At 41.7% G+C, this 27,395-nt stretch overlaps 1 protein-coding gene across 2 annotated transcripts; it reads left to right on the plus strand.

Moving 5' to 3' along the window:
- Positions 1-235: 235 nt before the first annotated feature.
- LOC135243314 (UNC93-like protein MFSD11) lies at positions 236-27,395 on the plus strand. Of its 2 annotated transcripts, none has more exons than XM_064315044.1 (13): positions 236-449; positions 1,907-1,962; positions 10,971-11,078; positions 12,840-12,919; positions 16,625-16,721; positions 19,417-19,475; positions 20,198-20,420; positions 21,666-21,715; positions 21,874-21,939; positions 22,802-22,927; positions 23,605-23,779; positions 24,549-24,684; positions 26,548-27,395. In XM_064315044.1, the coding sequence occupies exons 1-13, from the start codon at positions 360-362 to the stop codon at positions 26,698-26,700; spliced, it is 1,419 nt and encodes a 472-aa protein (XP_064171114.1). In that variant the 5' UTR covers positions 236-359; the 3' UTR covers positions 26,701-27,395. The 2 variants fall into 2 exon arrangements, with proteins under 2 accessions (XP_064171114.1, XP_064171115.1); XM_064315045.1 differs by having other exon boundaries at positions 20,276-20,420.

Here is a 27,395-nt window from a genome sequence, read left to right on the forward strand (position 1 = left end):
AAGTTCGAAAGACTCAAATGAACGAAATGGACTGAATGACTGAATGTGTCTGATTTCAGAGCCTGGGGAAGTCACAGAAACAGGATTTTTTCCCTACAGATTTTAATTCATTCATATCTGTCGGGATGTGAAGGAACCAGATACTGAATGAACAAAAGTGTTCTAAAACAAACGTACATGCCAGACTTTTGAATGATCTATTGCAGTCGATAGAGTGTGAAGAAAAAACTGTGTATGCGCGTGCGTGCGTGTGCGTGTGCGCGCGCAATGCAAAACACTACAACTGTCTACTGTTGCCAGCTCGCTGCCTTATAGCTGCGTTTGTGGACTTTAAGATATTCATTCTGCTTCTTTTTATTATGGCAGACTTGAGAGTGTTCAATGTGGTAATCCTGGGAATAGGATTTCTGCTAATTTTCACGGCTTTTACAACATGTGGAAACATTGAAGTAAGTGAAGCTGGGAGGAAGTGGATGTTAATCTGATCTTCAGCGCTAGCTCCCTACTGTAAACGGACTGGATCACAACGCTTAGTGTGTTTCTAAGTAAACTTTGCTTATTTAAGTAGTCTACCTAACACTGCAACAACGAGCTTTAATGATATCCGGTGAACATTTAAGACGTTTACCGAGCTTGCAAACCGGATAAGACGTTACATTTTGTAATAATAACTAGCTAGTGATAGATAGTGACTTTGGCTAACTGGGAATTGTTTCCGCTAACGTAGTTTGACCGTCTGACTTAATGTGCCTGAAGTCCACGTGCAGATTTACCTACCTTTACACTAGTAACCTATCCTACTAGTTGCATACATTGTTTTGTCTTTTAACGCGCCAATATAACAGCTTGTTACTTTGTAAAACGTTTCGGATATAGCAGGCATTGTTCCACGTGATCAGATATGTCTGTTATATGGGTGACCATATTTTGGAGTAAATAAGAGGACAAGGGTGGGTGTTAAGAACGTAATACGAGGTTATTTGGTTATATACGATCTATGCAACGATTTAGTTTATAAATCCAGCATGGACGGATATTTTCGGTCCCCGAAATTATAAATGGGACGTTTGCTAATCCTAATTTAGTGTCTGTAGAGATGTACTTGTTTATTTTTGTTGCTAGTGAGCCGGGTTCACATGTTGACATTTTCAACGCTCAATATTTATTGCACGTGTGTTCTTGTGTGTGTTTACCATTACTATTTCTATCCACACCAAGAGTCTGCGCAACATTGTTTAGAAGCGGGTCAGCAGCCTCCACTCGTGTTTCTAATTGCCGTCAGCGGACTGAACGATAATGCGGGACGAATGGACTCAAATTTAGGGCTACCGCATTAAAAACGTCCTCTGCATACGTGGAAACGATGCATCGGGCAATTATAAACCGAGTGGAATAAAGTTAGGATGTAGTTCATTTATAGTTCAGTTTCATTTATTGTCACTTCTGTATGTTTGTGGTTACATGTCTATAAGCTCTTTTAAAGCTTGGTTTGTATTCTAGTTCCCCGCTATATTTCATTGTTATACCTAAAGGGAAAATCGTTTTTCATTTGCACTACGTTTGAAATCGTATGACATTTTTCTGTGAGAACCGAAGAAATCCTATGTAGTACAATAATACAAATAAGTATCAAATATTTAAGTGACATTGACTGAAAGCTTGTTGAATAATTAGGGGAACAAACCAAAATGATAATTTTAAAATTTGTTGATGAACAGTACATTTGTGTTGAATTGAAATCATTTCTTAGAGGGAAATGTGGATTTATGAACAATTAGATTTGCTACTGACAAGACTGATTACAAGTTTGTGTTTCTGTTCTTTAATGTTTTTGCTGTTGTGATTTTGGTCTATTTTTCTAAGTGGTGTGTTAACTGAAGCCATTTTGTCTCTTACTTTCCTAAAGCAAACTGTGATTAAAAGCGTGGAAAATAGGACCTTCATAGGAAGTGGCTACCACAGGTGAGAGTGAGACCGTATGTAATTTAGTTTTGTTTAAATTAAAACTTCATAAGCAGGACCTCGTCTGATTTTATGGGTCAATGTTGAGCCCATTTTTAATTACACCAAGCGATTTCATGCATGCTTTCCATACACCTTTACATTGTGAACAAATTAATACCCATTGCAATAAACTCAGTTTCACTGCACTTCAAACAAGATGAAATGGCTGCTTTCTTTCTTATTATGGTTTGAACTAAATGCTTGTAGACTACCTGTGTAAAACGTTTGCAGTGATAGTTTGGCTGCCATGGTCACAGCAGCGTGTGCAGAATGATTACAGAGCAGCTGTCGCTGCTGAAGGTGTTAGCGGCGCACGTGCACAGTTAGGATAGCCTTGCATTCAGCGCTTCGCTGTTCCATCTGTAAAATGCTCTGCACAGTGCAGAAGCAGCCAGGCTGAGTGTTTCTGCCCATAGATGAGCTCCACCAGAAACTGTTAGCGCAACACTGGAAGCAAGGAAGTGTGTGTGATTGGGCCGCAGAAGTGCAGACACTGCCCGCTATCATTGGTCAGAAGGTTATCCAGAGAATTTGACTGAGCCCTTGAATGCAACCTTCAACTATTTAAACTTTACTGTAACCATAACAAGACTAAAGAAAAGGAATTGCTGATGATTTATGATAATTGCTAATAATAAAATAATAATAATAAGAAACAAGAAGCAATGTTGACCTCACAGCAAGAAGGTCCTAGCCTGGTTCGAATCCAGCCTCGGCCTTTCTGTGTGGAGTTTGCTCTCCCAGTGTCCGTGTGGGTTTCCTCCGGGTACTCCGGTTTCCTCCCACAGCCCAAAGGCATGCAGGTAGGCTAATTGGGGACTCTAAATTGCCCATAGTGTGGGGAGTGTGTGTGCGTGAGTGAATAGTGTGTGTGCCCTGCGATAGATTGGCGGCCTGTTCAGGGTGTATTCCTGCCTCTCACCCAATGCATGCTGGGATAGGCTCCAGCACCCCTTTTCTGCTGTCACCGTTATATTTAGGATGTTGATAGAGTGTGAAGCATTACTTTTAACCAAAAACAGTTTGTGTACCTGAATAAAGACCAAGATTCCTCATCACCTTCTGTGCTGATTATATTATCTACCTACAGAGAATCAGAGGAGACTGAAAATAGGGCATACTGGCTCTGTATGCTGCATTCCCCATGTACTGTAATAGAATGGCCATGACTCCCCTGGAGTAAGCTCTGGCTTGCTGGGGAGTAGTGGCTGGCTCGGTCTGGTACCCTTAATAGTACAGTTTACTGGCTTGGAATGCTCAAGGCAGGGTCTCTCTATCACAGACCAGGATTTAGGCCTTTTCTGGGTGTATGTTTGTATTTTCCTACTTTCAGGCAGTCTTTTGTGTATTTAAATGAATAAAACAGAGTTTTATACATGGTATTATGCATAGTTTAACAGATACCTAAATGGCTGCCAGTTTGGGGGGGTTAGCACTTTTTATCTGATTGTATGTTAGGATATGAATGAAATAAAAATCTGAGAATAATTGTACAGAATGCAAAGAACACAAAATTAGTACAGTTTTGTCCCAAGTATGGATGTGATGTTGTGAAACTTAGATCAATACATATTGTTAAGAACGAAAAGTCATATTTGGGCATAATCGTGCACTCATGACACATTCATAAACAAAGCATATTGATATGATGTTGATATGTGCACCAGTTCATTATTCTTAAGGAACTCCTTCATGGTCAGAATCTGTTTATTCTTAGACCTTATCGTGGACCATATATTGATGCAATACACTCTTTAGGCACAGGCAAGGGGGGTGACATTCTACAGCTATAAGCCATTGGAAATATAATCTTGCACACCCCCAAAACAACGAACAATTTTATATTAAAAATCTTTGTGTGTTTTTTTTTTTTTTAAACAAGGCAGTAGTTTGCAACATTGGTTTTCTCTGTTGGAACACTGAACCAGAACAGTGAACTCTGGTGGGAAAAGACTATATTACAATCAAGCAGACATTGTAGTTGACGTCACAATCCCAGCATGCATCTGCCTTGTTCAAAACGATGCCATATTGGCGGGAATTGGGAGCTCCCCCGATTCAGCGCCATTCATTTCAGTTCAATTTATATTTACATTTTTAAAATGGTAGATAGTTGTTGTGCCCTGGGATGTCAAAACAAGAGGGGGCAAGGAAAGGTGAGGTTTTTTCATTGTGTCCCAAAAGATACTATAAAGTGAAAAAAATGGATTTCTGCCACAAAATGTGTCAGGAGTGAACAGGAGACAGGACGGTGGCACCCCACTGGCAGTGGATTCTGCCTGTGTGGCAACCTCTTTATATCACGTGCAGTACACACATTATGTCTTTATCATTTGAAAGAGATTTGTGAAAGGGTTTCTAATAAAGAGTGTCGTACTTTGAACAGAGAGATAGAGTTGTGCACTGGGACTTGGCTCTCGCGGGACGCAACATAGCTTGGCTAGCTGGACAGTAGCATTCGGACTAAACGGGTGGACGGAATTGTGATCATGGGACAAATGTGATAACGGATTAAATAAACGTTACATTTTCAGGGTGCAGACCAAAATATGTGCAGGAGTGAGGGGGCGGGCGGGTGGGGGCGGGATTAAAACCAGTCCCTCATACACCTCAACAGTGAGGTAAATGGGTGATGTTATAGTTTCAATACAGAGTTTCTGATGTTACTGCTGTATCTACTACGTGATTAAGGAAAGCACTAGCTAAAGCAGATAGCCCCCAAAACAACAGTGAGCACCCAACTCCTGACTGTGTCCTCACAGCATGAGCACTCAACTCCTGTGTCCCCTCAGCAGAATCTCCTGCCATGGACCCTAACCCCCCCCCCCCCAATACACCACAGTAATCCCCAGCCCATTCCCTATGACAATGATCTGTCAAAGTCAACAAAATGTAATAGTGAGAACTGTTGAGAAATACTGTACATTAATACTCTTGAATTGGAATGCCAAGCTTTGAGAACTGAAAACATGTTAAAAGAAAGAATGGGTAGAACTGGATTTGATTAGATGAGTTTTCAAAACAGTGACAAAAAAAGTAAATGCTCTCCCTGGAATGCAAACATATTCTAGCAATATATACTAGATTTGGAATGGTGTGTGTGCCCTGCAATAGACTGGGGACCTGTCCAGGGTGAATTGCTGCCTCTTGTTGTACGTCGCTCTGGATAAGAGCGTCTGCCAAATGCCTGTAATGTAATGTAATGTCTTGCCCAATGCATGCTGGGATAAGCTAGAGCACCCCCCGCGACCCTGCTCAGGAGGGTATAGATAATGGATGGATGGATGGATGGATGCTAGCATTGATTAAGCTAAGAATGAATGTATCTTTTGTTTTAGGATATCATTTTGGAGTTGATTCAACAAATGTTTCAAAGCTTTTCAAACTGAATTAATGTATTGTAGACTAGTGCCAAAATTAGTTTTATGGGCAGGCAGGCAAACATTAAGAACATCTATTCCATATGCATTTAGGAATAATAAATTTGGGAAGATTGTATTATTGACTGTTCTTAATTTTTATTGAGAAACCAAGTGACTGATTATACACATTGAAAGAGTTATTGGAGTGTTTGTCAAAAATACTCTTTCGTAAAGCACTGTCCCCGTAGGTTTCCCTGACATGGAAAAAGCAAATGATGTAATGTACCTAGACAAAATTGTGAAAGTGTGTTGTGCTCTTACAAATGTTTCTGTTGTTCCCTTTGAGGAACTGTCTCAGCAGACGTAGAGTCATGAGACATAGTATACTGTCTTTAATTAACTTTTGTAGGTCAACCGAACTATAGCAGATGTGTGGTTATGGGAAATGATCTTGTCTTTTTGTCAGTTTTTGTACTGTAAGTTAACTGGATAAAGGATTTGTGGTTGTGGGACGGATAAATGTGCCTTTTCTTTAATGACATTGTTAACCTTTTTCAGTTAACTGACCTGAATTCAATCAAATGCTAATAAAACAATGTTTTACTATTTTTTGAATTTTCTATTTATGGTATTAAACATTCATTTTGCCATTAAGAAACACTCACTTTATAGCGAAATATAAAAACATTTAGAATTGCACAGTCATAATTATAATAGGCCTGAATCTTCTTTACAGGTAACCTGATCTGGTTTATATTGGCCTTTTTTTACAGTAGCAAGGCAGTAGATTATTACTATCTCGAGATCTTACTGTAACAGAACCATAAAAGCCTATACACATAGCTGGTTTCTATTGGCCCATTTTACAGTTGCCAGGCAATAGATTATGACTACCGTAAAAGATCTTACTATAACAGAATCTGAAAAGCCTATACACATGACTACAATCTAATGCATTTCAAAACGTCTTCCCATTACTGACTATCTTGTTTGTTGTCATGTTTTTGTTTGTTAATGATTTTTCTATGGGAGGGAAATATCCACCTTTTTTATGTATACTTTCCATTTGAAGGCTAGTTTGGTGAAACCTTTTAAGTGAGCAAAAACCTTAAAAACCTAAAAACCTGCAGTTTAGCATGTTCCCTGCACCACTGTTGTCCATCATTAGCAACAGCTGGTTGCTGCTGGTTCTAGAGCAGAACGGTACTCAGCTAGCAGCACTGGGGTAATGCAGTGCCTACAGAAAGCTGTAGCAGAGTCCAGTTCTCTGTAAAAAAAAAAAACAACATCTGGGATTTCATTTTCAACAAAAGGTATATTAATTTCACCTTTCAATCCAAAGGTTAAAGTCACAGTATGGTTTGTCAGTCACAAATAGCTGCATTTGTATTTGGTAGTAGTATGCATGATCCCGCTTAAGTCTGCTAAGTTTCCCTGCTCAACTTTTTCAAGACATAAGTTTGTCACAGATGTTGCCGCCTCATTTACAGATATGTCCTTTTGCACAAAACAAGCTCTTAATTAATTTCACAGCAGCTGCAGGAAACATATCCATCTCGCGAGTGGCACCTTTGAGAGGAAAACATGACTAAACAGAAATTAACATCCTCTTGTCCTTATCAACAGAATAGAAAATACTAATGCATAACATCACTGTTATTTGCATTTAATCATTCAACCCCTCACAACCATCTAAAAGGCCTATGGCCAGAAATGTGTAAGGACAGGGGTGTGCTTCTGTAGCACTCATACTACTGATAAAACAAAACTGGTGTTATATACTGTCTGTTGAGCTGAGATTAGGGTGGAGTTTGGGCTGTCTACGTCTGTGACATTGAAGTGGTCACCATAGCCAAACTAGCCTAACTGCTAAAACTTTAATGGAGGGAAATACCTTGTGGCTTCAGAGGTAAAGCTGTGGGACTCTGGGTACTGTATTTTTATAATCAGGGACACAGAGTGCTTATTGCTGTCTGTCTTTGTGGCTACTCTGAAGGTAGATGTTGTTATACTACCACTTCTTTGTTCAAACTAAATGTTAGAGCTAGACTGTGCGCAAGTCTCCTCCACAATATCACTCTGAAAATACAACAATGGTTTAAACTAAAGCGTTACACAATAATTAATTTCTTCCCTACTTAAGTCAGCATTTACAACTCTGATTTTTATACTTCCATCACAGATATATATATATATATATATCTGCTTCATTTTAGATTGCATTGCTGTTGACTGTTGGCTGTATTACAGTATTAGAAAATGAATCATGAAACCTTTTATTAACCCCTTCTTTGGTCACAGATAGGGCCTCAAGCTCTGCTCCTGCTTGGTCTTGAAACTCTGCAAAGTTTTTAGTCCCAGGAACTACTTTTCAATGAACTAAAAGGTTCCTTCAGCCAATTGTTGTCTGCGTTTCCACCGCAGTCTAAAGTCCCGCGAAGATTAGGCAAATTAGCCCACTGACGTATGAAAAAGCGACGTTGTCGTCGGTCCATCTGTCCTATGATTTCTTCTGTAACCCCATACTACCACCGAAGTAGCCTACATTATTTTCTACATTAATAACCGGGATAGCCCGGAGGGGTTTATTCCACTTATATACAACGGGTTACAAACAATGACTATATATGGTTACTTTTGTATTTATTGATTTTTATCGATTTAATCACCTGGAATTGAAATATTCTTCTGCAGCCGTTTGGGCATATTTTACCGTTGTCAAGCAAAACTGTCGTTGGTAGTTGAACTTGGACCGTTGTTATGCAACAAATAGGATATAACAGGCCAATAGTCAGATTGTAACTGTTTTATATATCATCTCAAACACATTCATTATGTTTTTATGCGAACATTCACTTTCATGTCTTGACATCCGAGGTGACAGAATGCAGTCACATTCCACAAATAACTGGCAACAACAGCAGAAAACATGCACACGTTGTAAACAATTTGCTGTTGAATTGATTACTTTCTCATCGTCAATTCCATATAGGCTAATCGCAAAATGACAAGAATAGAACGAAAACTCGGACTTGCGTGAAAATTTAAATTAGCAGTGGTACAGCCACCGTTTGCTTTCCTTCAAAGTTACTGCTAGCCGAGCAGCGAAGTGTGCCCTCCAGATGCGAACCATGCACCATAAATTAGTCCATAGTCTTCCTGGTCTTTTTGTGGAATTGAAGAATGGCTGAGTAAAATTACGGCAGTCTGAAAAAGCAAAAGGGACGATTACTAGAATTAACTTGTTATTTTACCCTGACAAAAAGTGCGGAAGGTGATTTCCAGTTTGCTTTTACTGTATCACCAATGTAAATTACGCAGAACTACCGCATACCTCACATAACTGTATTAAACGTTTTGAGTCAATTACAACGGGCTAACAAAGAAAGTAATATTCAGCAACCGAATTAAACCGTTTGAATGTTTTGATACGTAATATGCTGTCCCAGCACAAATGCTTAGCATTTTATAAAACGAATACTAAAGCAAGAAAAGAACAGAAGAGCACACGTTATAATTCCAAGACGTTGGCAGGCTATAACCAAAAGTAGGCTACTGCGCCGCATAACATACAAGTTTGATTTCAAGTTATTATGAAAATAAATCTGTTTGCGGCTGCAGATTTTTAAAAATGGCGGTTGAAATAAAACACTGCAAGTAGTCGACCAATCATAAATTCAGCGCTTGCGCCCCACCCCAAAGGTTCCGGTACTTTTGGAAAGTACTACCGCCCAAGCAGGAACTTTTTTGGGGGTAAAATAAAGTCCCTGGAACTTAATTTAGACCCTAGTTCCTGTGGTCGAAACGCACTGAGTTCCTCAAAAGGTTCCTAGTTCCGGGGTAAAGTTCCTGCGGTGGAAAGGCAGCTATAGGCTCTGTTCAGATCTGGCTTGCTGCCTGCTCTCTGGCAATAGGCAGGACTACTGGCTTTATGACCTGTCCCTCCTGTGTGAGGCAGACAGAGAGGTTGTTGTAAGGTTGGGATTGGTCAGCAGCTCAGGGGTGGGACAGCCAATGGGATAGCAGTGTAGCCTTTAGAGGATTTCTCTTTTTTGCAACGTTGTGTGTTGTGGAAAAATTATGTTTTTGCCTTCTTGGCTCACTCAGTCTATGGGAATGGTTCATCTGTAGCAATAATAATAATAATAATAATAATAAGCATAGACTTATTATAATGGGCTAACTGCTTATTAAATTATAGCTAAACCAAATTCATAATGTTAGCTTTACATGTATAAGGTCGTTCTTTAAAGCTAAATATTTGAAACAGCAATTGTTATTTGTAATGGGTGAAAATAATAGGCGTAACCCATATTTAACTGATGACGGAGCTTGTGATCGCACTAACGATAAAATCAAGCTAGCACCTGGGCCTGTTGTCAGACAGAAATAGGTTCAGTTGCTAATCTCGTGACGCAGGACATTCATGACCAATCCAGCTTGTCTGGCTTTTTAAGATACTGATCAGGAATATTTGGGTTTGAATGTGATACTGGCAAAAAATGATGTTGCCACACCCTGGATAACAATGTTGGCACGTTTTCATTTATTTTGCGTGAGAGTTTTGTGGCCAACATGGCGGCATAAATGGATCTAGTCACGTGACGGTCGCAATTCTATTATACTATAAAACCTAATTATCTTTTTAACCTGCAGGAGTTATGCAAGGGTGATGTTATATCCATAAATTAGCTATGTACATATCTCTATGGAATGATGAAAGAACGAGGCTGAAAAAAATACATCAAATGCATGTGATTTTTGTCTGTTGAAGATAAGATATGCTTTTATTGAACCCCGTGGGGTAATTTGTCCACTGCATTTGACCCATCCTAGTTACTTAGGAGCAGTGAGCAGCCACAGTGCAGCGCCCGGAGACCAACTCCAGCTCTGAGGCCAGTGCCTTGGTCAAGGGCACCTGCAGGAGCGCACCTAACATGCATGTCTTTGAGTGTGGGAGGAAACCAGAGTACCCGGAGTAAACCCACGCGAACATGGGGAGAACATGTAAACTTCACGCATAGAGGATCCGGTTGGACCCGGATTCAAACCCGGAACCTCCTTCTTGCGAGGCAACAGTGCTAACCACTATGCCACCGTTGCCAGATGTATCAACAGTGTACATTTGTAGCATCATTTTTCGAATAGATGACTTGTTTTTAAGGTATGAAACCTTATTTTGGTTGTACTTGCAATCTTACAAAGACAATGAGAATCCTAACCCTATTTTTCTGAGAGATACAGTCATTTGAAAATGATGCCTCAGTAAAAGGCGGCCATTTTGGGTGATCGTTGATAATTGATTGCTCATTAACTACTTGGTATCTGGAGCTCTAGCTTCAGTTTTAGTTTTTTTCAGATAGATAAGGAATATGTGTATTAAAAATGAAGGGATTCTGAGGAACAGGCCCAACACCCTGGTCCATTTCCAATGGAATGACTCTGCAAAGAACATTTAAATAAAAGCAAAATTCCAGTCAAATTTCTTCATGTTATATTCTGGACCGTTTTAAGGCCAACGTTTGGATCTGCATGGCGTTCCCATGGAATGAGCACATTTGAAATCCTTGAGTGTCATAACGTGTATTGTGCTTGTCTTTGCAGCCTTGGGATTATATATGGAGTGTTTTCAGTCTCTAATCTATTTGCACCCACTGTGGTTACGGTGCTGGGACCTCAGGTCACCATGTTTCTCAGCGGAGTGCTGTACAGGTGAGTGCGTGTGCGGTGTGCCGCTCACTGCGAACGTCACAGCTTTCAGAGCTAGCCGGGTCTACGAGTGCCTTCACTCAGCATTACAGAGCTAGGCTCGGCTGTCTCACACAGTGCTCTTCACCTCCAGCATTACAGAGCTAGGCTCGGCTGTCTCACACAGTGCTCTTCACCTCCTTCCAATGTACAGTGCCGTGAAAATGTATTTGCCCCGCTCCCGATTTCCTCTGTTGCGTCTTTGTCACGATCAATGGCTTCAGACTAAATGTAATATTAGACAAAGGGAACCTGAGTAAAAGCAAAACACATTTTCTAATTATTATTTCATGAGAAAAGCTATCCATCCATATCACCCATGTGAAAAAGTAAACGCTCCCTTAAACTTAATAACCGTTTTCACCACCTTAATCAGCAATATTTAATTACTTTGTTATCCGTCTTTCACATCACTGTGCAGGGAATTTTCGCCCGGTCGACTTTATCAGACAAACTGAGCATGAACTGCTGGTTTCAGATCTTGCCATGCCATCTCTAATGGGTTCCGCCCAGGACTTCCATTTTGTTTCTCTTCGTCCGTTCAGGTGTGGACTTGCGTTTGTGATTTGGATCATTGTCGTGCTGCGTAACCCAATTGTTCTTTAGCTTCAGCTCACAGACAGATGATTGGACATTCTCCTTATGAATTTTCTGGTACGGAGCAGAATTCATGGTTCCTTCAATAAAGGCAAGTCATCCAGGTCCTGAGGCAGTAAAGCATCCCCAAATCATCACACTGCCATCACCATCTTTGACTGTTGGTATGATGTTCTTACTGTGAAATGCTGTATTTGTTTTGTGCCAGACATAATGGGATCTGTGTCCAAAAAGTTCCACTTTTGACTCATCTGTCCATAGAACAGTCCCCCAAAAGGATTGGAGATCATTCAGGTGTTTTTTTTTAAGCAATTGTGAAACAAGCATTGATGTTTTTCTTGGTTGGTAGTGGTTTCTGCCTTGCTACACTCCCATGAATCCTATTTTTGCCCAGTCTTTTTCTTATTGGGTATTTATGAATACTGGCCTCAACTGAGGCTGGAGAGTCATCAGTTCTTTGGATGTTCTTTTGGAATCTTTTGTGGCTTCCTGGATGAGTTATCGCTCCGCCCATGGAGAAATTTTGGCAGGCCAGCCACCCCTGGGAAGATTCATTCCTGTTTCTAACTGTTCTCCATTTTGGGGGAATGGCTCTCACTGTGGTTAGGTGCCAGAGAGCCTTAGAAATGGCTTTGTAACCCTTTCCAGACTGATATATTTCTATAACTTTTTTCTAATCTCTTCTGGAATTTCCTTTGATCATGGCATAGTGTGCTTGTAGACACTTTGTGGTGACTACTTCACTCTGATGGTAAGGTTCAATATGAGTGAGGTTCAGATTCAACAGGCCTGGCTGCGATCAAGCCTGGCTGTGTTCAATAGAGGAAATCAGGAAGGGGGCAAATGTTTTTTCATGGCACAGTATGTGATTGTAAAATGCACTGTATCCATTTAAAATATACTGTCAGAGGAAAATGTACTCTATCAGAGTCAATTTAACACAGACGGTGTTGCTGTGTAAAAGCAGTTGAATGTATATCTGGATTAGACTGAACAGGGGGATGCAGCCTTTTACGGTTATGGGTCTACAGGAATTAGGCTGTTGATTTTAGAAACGCCATAGAAAGGTTTTTTTGTTTTTCTCCTGTTTTCATGGCTGAACTGATGGCGTCCCTGCCCTCATCACAGTGGCTACATCGCCGTGTTCATCCTCCCTGCCGCCTGGAGCCTGTACCTGACCTCTGTGCTCATTGGCGTCGGAGCGGCCAGTAAGTCCACGTCTAAGCTCTGAATTACCGTTTCTGGTGGTTTTTTTGCAAGTCAACCATTGCTCTCTGGGAAAAAAAAACAATTTTATTACACATTGTTTCAATATTTCTTTGACATTGTTGCTAAATTCAGTTTTCAGATGTGGTTGAATTGTGTTCAGGTGTGTGTATGGATTTCAGTGTGCACTTCAGCAGTTCTACCAAAAAAAAAAAAGGTGCTACCAAAAATCTATATTTGCAATGCTGTGTGACATCAAAGCCTGATAAAGCTGCTTGACTACAGCGCTGAACAAAGGTTACTGTGGTTTGTGGTCAGAGGAGAAAGAGATATGAATGTTAATCATTTACATCTCCACTGAAAATGTGATACGATTTCACATCGTCGATGAGATTTAATCCAGCACAGCAACAAACACGTCAGACTTCACAGTTCATTAAAGCAGCCTGTTTTTACAGAATGTTGATGACTTTCTCTCCCATTTGCTTTGGAAAAGCTGTTTTTAAATGACAGGACACCTGACATACAGTTATTGAGAAATGCTCTCATATCGTCCTGCAAATAAAGTGTACTCAGTTGAATGCAAGTTAAGTCAGAAACCAGCCTGATGCCAGTTTAAATACATAAACCTCTTTCCCTTGTAGTGACAGATGCTGGGTTGTGCCTCTGCTGCATCTGTATGTGTTGCTATGGCTGACAGGAAGTGGACCTTATTCCAGCGCCGTTGTGTTTATTCCAGCGCAGTTGTGTTTATTCCAGCGCAGTTATGTTTATTCCAGCGCAGTTGTGTTTATTCCAGCGCAGTTGTGTTTATTCCGGCGCAGTTGTGTTTATTCCGGCGCAGTTGTGTTTATTCCGGCGCAGTTGTGTTTATTCCAGCGCAGTTGTGTTTATTCCAGCGCAGTTGTGTTTATTCCAGCGCAGTTGTGTTTATTCCAGCGCAGTTGTGTTTATTCCAGCGCAGTTGTGTTTATTCCAGCGCAGTTGTGTTTATTCCAGCGCAGTTGTGTTTATTCCGCGCAGTTGTGTTTATTCCGGCGCAGTTGTGTTTATTCCAGCGCAGTGGTGTTTATTCCAGCGCAGTTGTGTTTATTCCAGCGCAGTTGTGTTTATTCCGGCGCAGTGGTGTTTATTCCAGCGCAGTTGTGTTTATTCCAGCGCAGTTGTGTTTATTCCAGCGCAGTTGTGTTTATTCCAGCGCAGTTGTGTTTATTCCAGCGCAGTTGTGTTTATTCCAGCGCAGTTGTGTTTATTCCAGCGCAGTTGTGTTTATTCCGGCGCAGTTGTGTTTATTCCGGCGCAGTTGTGTTTATTCCAGCGCAGTGGTGTTTATTCCAGCGCAGTTGTGTTTATTCCAGCGCAGTGGTGTTTATTCCAGCGCAGTTGTGTTTATTCCAGCGCAGTTGTGCGGTCGCTGAAAGGAAGCTTCTGTGTTCTGTCTCTTCCCGGCTCGTCTGGCGGGATGTAGCGCAGTGGTCCTCCACCCTGGTTCTGGAGAGCCGCTGGGTCTGCGGGTTTCGGCCGTTGAAGAAGTTGATTACACGGTTTACTCACTCCACCGGGCTTATTGGGTCTAAACTGGTTGTGGAATTGAAGATGAAAACAAAAAAATTTCATGTTATGGAAAGACAGAAAGTTCAGAAGCTACAGCTGCTGGTCCAGTGTCCTTAAGCAGCTAAGAACCATGAACCAGCAACTTAGCTCTTCAAACAGTAGGCAGAGTGTAAGTGTAGCAGGTAACAAACACAGCACTTTACCACTTTATTTGGTCCAAATCTCAGTTTTTCCGCTTCATTGCAGTTCTGTTAAATTTCTGTCGCCATGTAGAACCAAATCAATTCTTAATGGGTAAGCACAACAGAACAGCTTTCCCTCAAAGATATTATTTAAGGTTTTTCATTAAATTAATCTGAAATTTATGGCAGTATGGCTTCAAATTTGACAGGTTGATCGCTCCTGACGGAAACACTCGTATTCGTGCGGGAAAATTAGGGGCTGCCTCCGACATTTTTTGTAACTTTCCGAATCTGACATTCCGAGGTCCGTGGCCACTCTCTGCCGCAATTGGTCGGGTGTGCAGTGGGCGGAGCGATCAGGTGATCTGCAAATTCTCAAGTGTTGTTTGTAGTGATGGGCATTCTGGCTTTTTTCAGTGAGTCGGATCGTTTGCGCTCAGCTGAACCATAAGAGCGCCAATATTGGTCCTGCACAATGTGCAAAACCACTGCATTCAACTCAGACCTAAACTGGCCACCTTTTTCTCTCTTCCTCCATTATTATTACCGCTGCATTATTTTCCCATTGTGGTTTTATCTATTTTTGCCCAGTTTATCTGCACACATCGTGTTTACATTGGTGGAAAAAAAAAACCTGCATTCAAACCGGCCTTCCAGGACCGGAATCCCCCACCCTTGGTGTGCGGTATGGTGTAGCAATAGTGAGAGCAGTTAGCCAGTGAGGGTGCAAGAGACCGGCAGGAACTGGCTGTGGACCTGTGTCTACACTATGGTCATCTAAAACTGTTCTCTTAGACATAACTGGAGTTAACATCACAGTTGTAGTTTAACTGCACAAATAAATTAGTTTGAAAATAAACTCTCTATGGATTGTGTGGAATTGTGTGTACCGGCTCTACACTAAATGGCCTTTATAAGTGATATAACCATGCATGAATGTATAACCGAAACAGTATCTCCTCGTAAGTCCACCATGTGTACCCTTTAACCAAGGCAGTATGCGCATTTAAATAATATAGGGGTGACATAGCTCAGGAGGTAAGACCGATTGTCTGGCAGTCGGAGGGTTGCCGGTTCAAACCCTGCCCTGGGCATGTCGAAGTGTCCTTGAGCAAGACACCTAACCCCTAACTGCTCTGGCGAATGAGAGGCATCAATTGTAAAGCGCTTTGGATAAAAGCGCTATATAAATGCAGTCCATTTACCATTTACCATATCAGTCTTTTTTTTTATTGCACACATATGCGTAATGCATTTACGCTTTTTTAAATGGTAGGAGTATACGGGAAGCCATGTTCAAAAAAGAAAGCAGAGAGCAGTTGGTCATGGTGTGTCTGTTAGTGGTCATGGTGTGTCTGTGTGTTTGTCGGTGGTCATGGTGTGTCTGTGTGTCTGTCGGTGGTCATGGTAGTCTGTGTGTCTGTCAGTGGTTATGGTATGTCTGTGTGTCTGTCAGTAGTCATGGTGTGTCTGTGTGTCTGTCAGTGGTTATGGTATGTCTGTGTGTCTTTCAGTGGTCATGGTGTGTCTGTGTGTCTGTCAGTAGTCATGGTCTGTGTGTCTGTCAGCGGTTATGGTGTGTCTGTCGGTGGTCATGGTGTGTTTGTGTGTCTGTCGGTGGTCATGGTGTGTCTGTCAGTAGTCATGGTGTGTCTGTGTGTCTGTCTGTGGTTATGGTGTGTGTGCGTGTCTGTCTGTGGTCATGGTCTGTGTCTGTGTGTCTGTCTGTGGTTATGGTATGTCTGTGTGTCTGTCAGTAGTCATGGTGTGTCTGTGTGTCTGTCAGTGGTTATGGTATGTCTGTGTGTCTGTCAGTGGTCATGGTGTATTTGTGTGTCTGTCAGTAGTCATGGTCTGTGTGTCTGTCAGCGGTTATGGTGTGTCTGTCTGTGGTCATGGTCTGTGTCTTTGTCAGTGGTCATGTGTGTCTGTATGTCTGTCAGTGATCATTTGTGTCTGTGTGTCTGTCAGTGCTTTGGACAGCTCAGGGACACTTCCTGGTGCAGAACTCAGATGCTGATACAATCAACAGAAACACAGGGGTGTTCTGGGGTCTTCTGCAATGCAGGTAAGGCTACAGCATGATGCCTCTGCTTTGTACCACTGTGAATTTAAAAAAGGTCTTCTCCTCAGCCATATGTCCAACTGATGTGAAATTTGGTATGCTTGCTATGTGTACTGGAATATAACTAGTTTACATTACATTACAGGCATTTAGCAGGCATTCTTATCCAGAGTGACTTACACAGCTTTTAAATAGCATTTTACATTGTATCCATTTATACAGCTGGATATATACTGAAGGCAGTGTCCTACCCAGGAATTGAACCTATGACCTTTCGGTCACAAGCCCAGTTCCTTACCCACTGTGCTACACTGCCTTCCCCAGTTTGCCAAGGTATCGTCATTGCACAAAATGTGAAGATTTGGAATCAGAATCAGCATTTGTTAATAGTTATACACAAAGAACCAAAGAAACAGCATGACATTAAAGCTATTATATTCAAATAAGAAGTTAAGTTCATGTCTGTATCCTGAAAGTTCTTGCTGCCCCCTACAGGAGGATATGATATTGGCTTCTTGGAAACCATGGGCCATGTTTACTAAACAAACCGCCCGGTCACAAAATTCTGCGTGGTCGTATAATTTCAGTTTAGCGGGGTATTTACCAAGACTGGTTATGTAAATGAGCACAGCCGCAGCGAGTTCATTTAAACGCACTGCTCATAATTAAGATCTGTGTTTCGCATGGCAGGAAAGCAACATTGTTCTACCACTGAAGTTCTGGACAGGTGTCAGGATCCTGGGGTGAAATGGGTTGATACTGTCACCTTTAAATGTTGAAACGTCTAATTAGTAAAAAATTCAGAATACAGTTTCAATATTCAAAGTTGTTTAATTCTGTACCCAATAGCCAGAGTCACCGTCTCTCAACTTTTCTAACCGGCAACTACTCCTAAAGATGAAGGATTCTTCGATGTAATAATAATATTAAAAAATATTCTGTCTTTTTGCAAATGTCGGGGAGAGTCGCCGTAAATGTAATGCTTGATAAACGTAACACTAATTGAGTCTATAATTCATTGTGGCTGCTGTGGCCGTTTCAGGTTGGTAAATGTGCAATTCAGTCATCTATAACCTCTCAAAGGAACGAAATAATGTGATACCCCTCACAGGAAATATGTCCAAAAAAACAGTTTTATAGGGAGCTAAGTAAAAAACTTTTCTGGAAGTAATTGTGGGTATAGGGCTTTAGTTCTATTTGCAATAAATCAAATCCTATGTCATTTAAAATACTTTTCCTTGATGGTTTTCGGAGTGTATTCTTGTATTGAGCGTATTCACTAAGAGGTGTTTTATTTATTTATTTATTTATTTATTTTTATTAAAGAAATAAATTTTACTCAACATGACTTTTTGACTTTTAAAGTTAGTTCAGTGTTTAATGTTAAGTGTGTTCAGCTAAACTGCTTGCTGTGTTGATATAGCCTCATCTTATGGATTCTGCAAGTAATTAATGGAGAAGAAACAGCGACCCGGTCGCAGGCATTTATAATAAGTACACACTAGATTGGTCGGTGTGGTCGGCCATTTTCTTTGCAAAAGCTTACCTGGGTGATGAGAAGCAGACCGAAATGGCTTCCCTTATCTATTTGGACATTACCATAACTCACTTCATGGTAGATTCCGTTGCTTGTGTCTCAATGTTTACCCACAGACCTTTTTTCATGCTTACGTGAGTGGTCTCGAGTTACCAATGAAAACGTGTGTCCTTGACTAACATTAGTATGTGCAGGAAAAACCTGTGTACACACATTATAGGGCATTTGCTGTTACAGTTAGTCTGCTCATCTCATACAAACCGACGAGGTGGTATGAACATCGGACTGAGTGTGCCTTGGTTTTAATTGCATCTGACTCAATTCAGTTACGAATGTAATTGAAATGGCTAATGGCTACTGACATGTCAAGGCGGTTTGAAGTTAAATTTCATTGTGCTTGGCTGAATGTTTTCTGAATAAATGAGCAAAATCCGAAAACTGTTACAGTACATTTACGTCGCTCTCTCACGAGCTCTGAAAAGCTGCCCGTGTATCCACTTAAGAATGGTCATGCTTGTGCTGTAGAGGAATGAACACCCGCATTTCACAGACTTTAAAAAAACAGACGCAGTGACCTTAGCCAGAATGGCCGCCAGCCATGATAAATCATCTGTAGCAGGTCATATGCATGAATTTCCGTTCTGTCGTTCCATATTTTCTGTCATGCCACATTTCTTTTGTTTTACCAGCGCAAACCTCTAGTGCGGCACCTTTGTAAATATGGAAAAACGCTGTTTGCCCTTAGTAAATATGGCCCCGTGTTAGTAACCTGCAACATGGCAGTTCACGTTTTAACCAATTGTGGGGGCATCCGTTTAGTGGACTACCAATTAGAAGAACTTGCTGTAAATATCCATACTGAACAGACACACCGGGTCAGATGTCCATCTCTCATGTTTAGAAATGTCATTCTTTACATCCAAAAAACACATTTTTATCATTTTTGTGTTTGGGAATTTGTATTGTGGATTATTTAACAACGTATATGTAAAAAAGCGATTTCACGATACTCAGATGTATAAATTTTATTGATTGTTGCTGATACATGGTATTCTCTCATGTATTGACATATACAGTAAATCGTTTTGACAGTTTTAATGTTTGTCTGCATTGGTTGAGGTGTCCTGTCACAGTGGTGAACGTGTCCTTTTTTTTACACAGCATGCTGTTTGGAAATCTCTATATCTATTTTGATTGGAATGGAATAACAGAAATAACAGGTATTGTGACATCTTGTTTTGTCTTCATTAAGTGATGTTTAAGGTAGACGCTGAGTGCACTGATCTTACAGCACCCGTTTACCCAATGGACAATGTGCCAGCACAGTGTTTCAGACCTGAATTTTAGAAAAAACTCTTCATAGCAGGAATAATGCTGTGGATGTTTGCCATTTCTAACATTACTTTAAGATTTTCACTTTGGGTTGCTGTGCAAAGACATCATACACATTTAAAGGCCTATTTTTGCTGTTTTAACTCTCATAATTATGTCGTTGCTCAGTAATGGCTAATTATGGTTTATTCTTTAGAAGTTAATGTTTTGCTGGAGACTACTACTTTTATTGTTGATATACAGCGTTTATCTATTGGCTATATGTTTGTTTTTACAGCCATCACTTTCATTAGAGCTTGACAGACATATGGCCATATGTATGTGGACACCTGACATCCAACATCTCACATAAAATTGTGGGCATTAATATGGAGTTGGTCCACCTTTTTTGCTATAACAACCAATACAGTAATACAATTTCACTTGTGTTAAACATGCATTAGAGCATTTATTAAAAAAAAGAAAGAATTTGGCTGCCGTTGCACACATATGAATTGTGGGTCATTTTGCTGTGTCACGCCTGTGTTGTGTTTTCAGAGGGCAACAGGAAGAGCCTGTTCATAGCCCTGCTGGTGCTCTCTGCTGTGTCATGCCTGTGTTGTGCTTTCAGAGGGCAACAGGAAGAGCCTGTTCATAGCCCTGCTGGTGCTCTCTGTGCTGTGTCACGCCTGTGTTGTTGTGCTTTCAGAGGGCAACAGGAAGAGCCTGTTCATAGCCCTGCTGGTGCTCTCTGTGCTGGGAACGCTGTGCTTCCTGGTGCTGAGAAGGCCACCCGTGCAGGAGGACATCCTGTCGGAAGAAGAAGGGCAGTCCTTGCTCTCAGCTCGCGTGATGTAAGATTACAGGACATTAAAACGCTCTCTTGTATGGAGCAAACCGGTCTGCCGCCATGCTGAATAACTAACAACAGAAAGGCAAGAAGACTAAAATCTGCTCAATACAGACTACAGATAAGTTTACTCAGTACAGGCTACACATAAATCTACTCATTAGAGACCACAGGCAACTCAGTTGACTATGGATGAATCTACTTGGTACAGACTACAGATAAATCAACTCATTATAGACTACAGATTAGTTTACTTAGTACAAGATACACATAAATCTACTCACCAGAGACGACAGATAAAGTTACTCTGTACAGACTAGAGATTAATGTACTCATTTGACTACCAATGAATCTACTCAAACACTCTGCAGATAAATCTACTCAGTACAGGCTACTGATAAATCTACTCAGTACAGGCTACAGATAAATCTACTTAGTACAAGCTAAAGATAAATCTACTCAGTACAGAATAGAGATAAATCTCAGTACAGGCTACAGATAAATCGACTCAGTACAAGCTACAGATAAATCTCATTAGAGACTACAGGTAACTCAATTGACTACAGATAAATCTACTCAGTACAGGCTACAGATAAATCTACTTAGTACAGACTACAGATACATTTACTCAGTCCAGGCTGCAGATAAATCTACTCTGTAGAGTAGTGGAGACAGAAATAAGCCTGAAGAGGTCATTGTTATAAGGTATGTGCCTCAATGAAACTACATAAAAATACACTGCTTGTGCTTTTCCACATTAAATTATTAATGAGAAGTCTATCAGAACATTTAGACTGCTAAATGGTCTGCATTTATATAGCGCTTTTATCCAAAGCGCTTTACAATAGATGCCTCTCATTCACCCATTCACACACACACACACCAACGGTGAAAGGCTGCCATGCAAGGTACCAATCAGCTCGTTGGGAGTAATTAGGGGTTAGGTGTCTTGCTGAGGGACACTTCGACACGCCCAGGGCGGGGGATCGAACCGGCAACCGTCTGACTGCCAGACAACCGCTCTTACCTCCTGAGCTATGTCGCCCCTATATGTCGCTATGACTGCTACTGGCACTCAGGAATAACGTAGATGAATGACGCATGTAGACGTGTGAAGTAATCAGTGACTGTCTCACTGCATGCTCAGTTGTAATGGACTTCCCCCCTGCCCTGCCTTACGCTAGTCAAGATTTTGTCACTGGGGATCCTTGTATAGAATCTGAATCCGTCCGGTTTCCTCAAATTACAGATACAAGCAGAGGGCAGTGTCGGCCGTCAGGGAAGCCAGATCAGACTTGGGTGAGTGGAGCTGGAATCAGGAACGTGTTGTTTTTGTCTGTTTTAATCCCTGGTCTCGCGGGGCTCGATGATTCGGCTCTAAAAATGGTTCTGAAAAAAAATAAACGGCGTGCCTGCTCCCTTCGTTCTGCGTGGTGACGACTCTTCTCCCTGCACAGGGACTATGCTGCGGCTGCTTCGGTCCAGAACTATACTGCTCCTCAGCAGCTGCATGGCCTACAGCGGTAAGCTTCACACTGGTCTCTCAACGCCATCTCAATGCACAAATGGGTTTTGAGTGATTACACACGACTGTTGAGCAGAGGAAATCCTCCCCTTAGAATAACCAGGAAAATTCTCCCCTTAGAATAATCAGGAAAATTCTCCTCTTAGAATAACCAGGAAAATTCTCCCCTTAGAATAATCAGGAAAATTCTCCCCTTAGAATAATCAGGAAAATTCTCCCCTTAGAATAACCAGGAAAATTCTCCCCTTAGAATAACCAGGAAAATCCTCCCCTTAGAATAACCAGGAAAATTCCCCTCTTAGAATAACCAGGAAAAATCTCCCCTTGGAATAACCAGGAAAATTCTCCCCTTAGAATAATTCCTAAGAAATAGGATTTATTTCTGAAAACAGTTCGGCATTTACACACAGCAAAATGGGCAAGCCCGAACTGAAGAAAACGGAGGCAGGCCCTGCTTTTTATTAGCCAAACGTGTTCTACCAGTAACGTACACAATTATATGTCTGATTGGTACATGGTTATATATTATTATATATTATATTACTGGAATTTAGCAGATGCTCTTATCCAGAATGACTTACACAACATTTTACATTGCATTTTTTTTTACATTGCATCCATTTATACAGTTGGCTATATACTGAAGCAATGCAGGTTAAGTACCTTGCTCAAGTGTACAACAACCATTAGTGTCTAATTAGTGTCCCTACCCATTATACTACACTACACTGGTTAATACATAAGCATATGTAAGATCTAAAAAAGCGAATGATTGGCTGTGTCTCATCATATAGTCCTTTTGGATCACTGCGCTGATGGGTCGTCCCGTGTTGTGTGTGCCCCCCCCCCCCCCCCCCCAGGTTTGGAGCTGTCCTTTTACAGCGGGGTGTACGGGACATGCCTGGGGGCGACGGCACACTTTGGAGATGCAGCCAAAGGCCTGATTGGGCTCTCTGGGATAGTGGTGGGGGTCGGGGAGATCCTCGGTAAGTTTGGGGTCTCCAAGTGAAATCTTCGGGGTCGCCAGAGAACTCAAATTACTGCACTGCATACACAACTGAATGAGTGAATGAATGAATGAATCTGCAATGTGATGTCTGAGAAAATGCACTGAATGAACAAATGAATAAGATCTGAAAAATGAAGGCCTGCTCAGGAGTAAAAGTCATTAGTCATGAGACAGTTTCAGGAGGTTTTCATCAGAAGTTCTGTTCAGTGTGAACAACTGAATTTTAGATCACCTGCTGGTGTCTCTGATATTCAAAAGGTCAAATGTCAAGTCCAGAGTAAAATACAAATCCAGACAGATCCGCTCAACCTATAAAACTCTTTTTTATGGAAAAAGCCATTTATTTTTAAAATTAATTATTTCAATGTGGATTGTGTAGTCTACTCAGTAACATTCGAATGGTTTTTTGGAAAACTAGCCAGTCTTATCTGAACCGCAATGTCTGCTAGATACACATCTGGATGAACGGAATATTATTTAGAGTACGAGATACAAAACTTACACGTGTGGTATACTGTATACACAGGTGTGTGACAGCAGGTGTGAGGGTTAAGGTCACTTTAGGTGTGAGTGTTGGGGTTCGGGTTAAGCGGAGGGGTAACGTTGCTGTTCTCCCATGATGCATCGGTGGCCGGTCTCTCGCTCCTCTCCCAGGTGGAGGCCTGTTTGGGCTGGTGTGCAGGAACAACCGTCTCAGACGCACATCCGTGGTCTTCCTGGGCATGGTGGTGCACTTCGTCGCCTTCTACCTCATCTTCCTCAACATCCCGGACGACGCCCCTCTGGTTACGAGCAGCGTCACGCAGCACGAGCCGTACCTGCTGCCCAGGTTCTCCACCTTTTCCACCTATTTTAGTCTCCTAAAGTAGTTTTCTGAAATTTTTAATTAAACCAGAGAGCAGAGGAGAAGGCTACATTTGAAATAATAAGATTTGAACTCGAGCCTTTCTAGTGCATCTGTTTTGCCCTCCTGTCAAGATGGTCATAGGTAGATGAGTGAGCACAAGATCAAAAGAAAGTTTGGTGACAAGAAATGTGTGTCTGTGTGCATGTGTGTTTGTGTGTGTATGCGTATGTGTGCATGCGTGTGTGCGTGCATGCGTGTCTGCTCGTATGTGCGCACGCGTGTGTGTGTATATCTGTACGTGTGTGTGTGTGTGTGTGTATGTGTACCTGTATTTGTGTGTGTTTGTGTGTGTGTATGCGTACGTGTGTGCGCGTGCGTGCATGCGTGCCTGCTCGTATGTGCGCATGTGTGTGTGTGTATATGTGTACGTGTGTGTGCGTGTGTGTGCACGTGTGTGTGCGTGCATGCGTGCGTGCGTGCATGCGTGTCTGCTCATATGTGCGCATGTGTGTGTGTGTATATGTGTATGTGTGTGTGCGTGTGTGTGCATGTGTGTGAATGTGTGTGTGTGTGTGTGTGTATGCGTGCATGCGTGTTTGTTTGTGTATGTGTGTGTGTGTGTGTATGCGTGCATGCGTGCATGCGTGTTTGTTTGTGTGTGTGTGTGCGTGTGTGTGCATGTGTGTGTGTGTGTATGTGTACCTGTATGCGTGCATGTGTTTGTTTGTGTGTGTGTGTTTCTGTTCTCCAGCATATCCATTGCCTTGCTGTGCAGTTTCTTGCTGGGGCTGGGGGACAGCTGCTTTAACACCCAGCTCTACAGCATCCTGGGCTGTGTGTACGGAGAGGAAAGTGCACCTGCCTTCACCATCTTCAAATTCATCCAGGTAACAGCACTCACCTGTGGGCTCAGAGCCAGCTGCAGGGAACAGTCAGACTGACACCTCACTACTCAATATGGCCCTCAAATATACACATTATTGCCACTTTTTACAGGAGTACACCCTGTGAAATATATTTATGTTTCTGAACGTCATATTTATTAGTCATATTTATCGGTGGTAGAGCTCTTGCCTGCCACGCTGGAGGCCCGGGTTCGTTTCCTGGCCAATGAGGATGCGCAAGCCAGTGCATTCTCAGTGCCAGTCCCAAGCCCGGATAAATGGGAGGGTTGCGTCAGGAAGGGCATCCGGCATAAAACATATGCCAAATCAAATATGCGGTTCGGATGATCCGCTGTGGCGACCCCTAATGGGAACAGCCGAAAGAGAGAGAGAGAGAGAGAGAGAGAGAGAGAGAATGTCATATTTATTATACTTATTTACTGTGTGTTGCTGTGTCCTTAAAGTTGATCCTTGGGCTTATTCTCTGAAACATGCTCAGGGCCGGGTTTACTAAGGAAATGGTCACAGTTCAAAAACATTTTGTATATTGCGACTCCGTTGTCAAATAAATTATGACTAAATTAAAACTTTGCTACAACATAAGTCAAGCAAGACACCGGTTCAGCCAAGAAAAGAACCATTTCCAAATCTCACTGTCAAACACAAACACACATACCCAGGGTCCCACGTAGTGACACCCCCATCATATGTTTTCTGGCAGTTATGAATATGTAGAATGTGTAATCTGAGGTTGTCATGGCAGTGGTGTGAAATCAGTGAAGAGAAAGAGATGTTTGTTTTCAGGTTACTGTCACTTCCTGTCACAATACCCAAGATGGATGAAGGAACCAGTCAGTCAGATATAATAATATTACGCAGAATTATAGGATAAAGAGACACAGCTATGAGCTCTCTTGACAGCGAAGCGAAATTGAAATTTTTGACTTCCACAATCCTGCAGCTATAGGTTGGAATTTGAAAGGTGACACAATTTCAGCTAATAATGATGTGTGAGTAGAAAGCACATTTTTTTACACTAACATCAAAGAGACAGACAGCACTGACAGCCAACTACCCCCAGAATTATAATTCTATTGTCACTGTGTAGTTGTGCATGTGTGTCTGCACATATTTGTGTGTGTGTGTGTGTGTGTGTGCGTGTGTGCATGCACTAGTGAGCGTGGGTGTGTGTGTGTGAGTACAGTATATGTGGGTTTGTAAAGTAATTGTTTCTGAGTCAGTGTGCTGCAGCCGGGTAAATGTATTGTGCAAAAAAGTGGTAGTGGGTCTTAGCTAGCCTGTGCTAACGCTACATTAACGCCCTGCTGAAGCTGCAGTGGCTCTGGGTTTAGTTAGCCTGCGCTAACGCTACATTAACACCCTGCTGAAGCTGCAGTGGCTCTGGGTTTAGTTAGCCTGCGCTAACGCTACATTAACACCCTGCTGAAGCTGCAGTGGGTCTGGGTTTAGTTAGCCTGCGCTAACGCTACATTAACACCCTGCTGAAGCTGCAGTGGCTCTGGGTTTAGTTAGCCTGCGCTAACGCTACATTAACACCCTGCTGAAGCTGCAGTGGCTCTGGGTTTAGTTAGCCTGCGCTAACGCTGCATTAACACCCTGCTGAAGCTGCAGTGGGTCTGGGTTTAGTTAGTCTGCACTAACGCTGCATTAACTGAAGCTGCAGTGGGTCTGGGTTTAGTTAGCCTGCGCTAACGCTACATTAACACCCTGCTGAAGCTGCAGTGGGTCTGGGTTTAGTTAGCCTGCGCTAAGGCTACATTAACACCCTGCTGAAGCTGCAGTGGGTCTGGGTTTAGTTAGCCTGCGCTTTGCTAACGCTGCATTGACGGCCTGTTTCTCTCTCAGTCCATATGTGCAGCCCTGGCCTTCTTCTACAGTGGTTACCTGCTCCTCTCGTGGCAGCTGCTGCTCATGGTGCTGCTAGGATTTGTGGGAACTCTCTGCTTCTTCCTGGTGGAGAAGATTCAGAACCTGACCGAAGCCTTGGAACAACCGTAACTGTCCTGGACATCTCATCCCATCCGTTCACTTTCCGTTATACGGGGCCAAAGTTTGGTATCATCTCAAACGAAGGATATGCACTATTTTATATCAGCTTTAAATGAAGTAACTCAGTGCAATACACAAATAATATTATTATACAAGTTATTTATGTGTGTGCAAATGGTCACTTGAGAAAGACTGTACATTTCAGTTTAATCTTTGTTAGGCTCATCATGCTGGCCTTCCTTGTACATTTTTCTCAGGGCTGTATAAGAATCATGACCTTTCTGCACCAGAGACAGTTTTATGCTCTAATAGTACTTTAACGTCAGATATTATTGGGACAATCACATAATAAAAATGATACTGTGTGCAGGAAGATATTTTTCACTTTAATGGATTTTGACAGTTATGGTAATTTATGATTGTACTTAGCAGGTAAGTTATGGATATGTCCAGCTATTCATGTTCTGTGAATATACAGATGAAAGTCAGTTTGGCACCAAAGACACCTGACAGTAATGGAGGCAAATTCACTATGAATTTCACTGTTCAATTCCTTTTAATTACTCCAGGAAAACACATTCTGAGGTTCTGCCGATTTTTACCAGTGCAATTGCTATATACAAGACTTCATAACTTCACAATGATAACTTTACTACATAATAATACATTTCACTACAACAATCAGTACCATTTCAAAAAAGAAA

The sequence above is a fragment of the Anguilla rostrata genome, chromosome 17, assembly GCF_018555375.3.
Source record: "Anguilla rostrata isolate EN2019 chromosome 17, ASM1855537v3, whole genome shotgun sequence".
Classification (NCBI taxonomy): domain Eukaryota; kingdom Metazoa; phylum Chordata; class Actinopteri; order Anguilliformes; family Anguillidae; genus Anguilla; species Anguilla rostrata.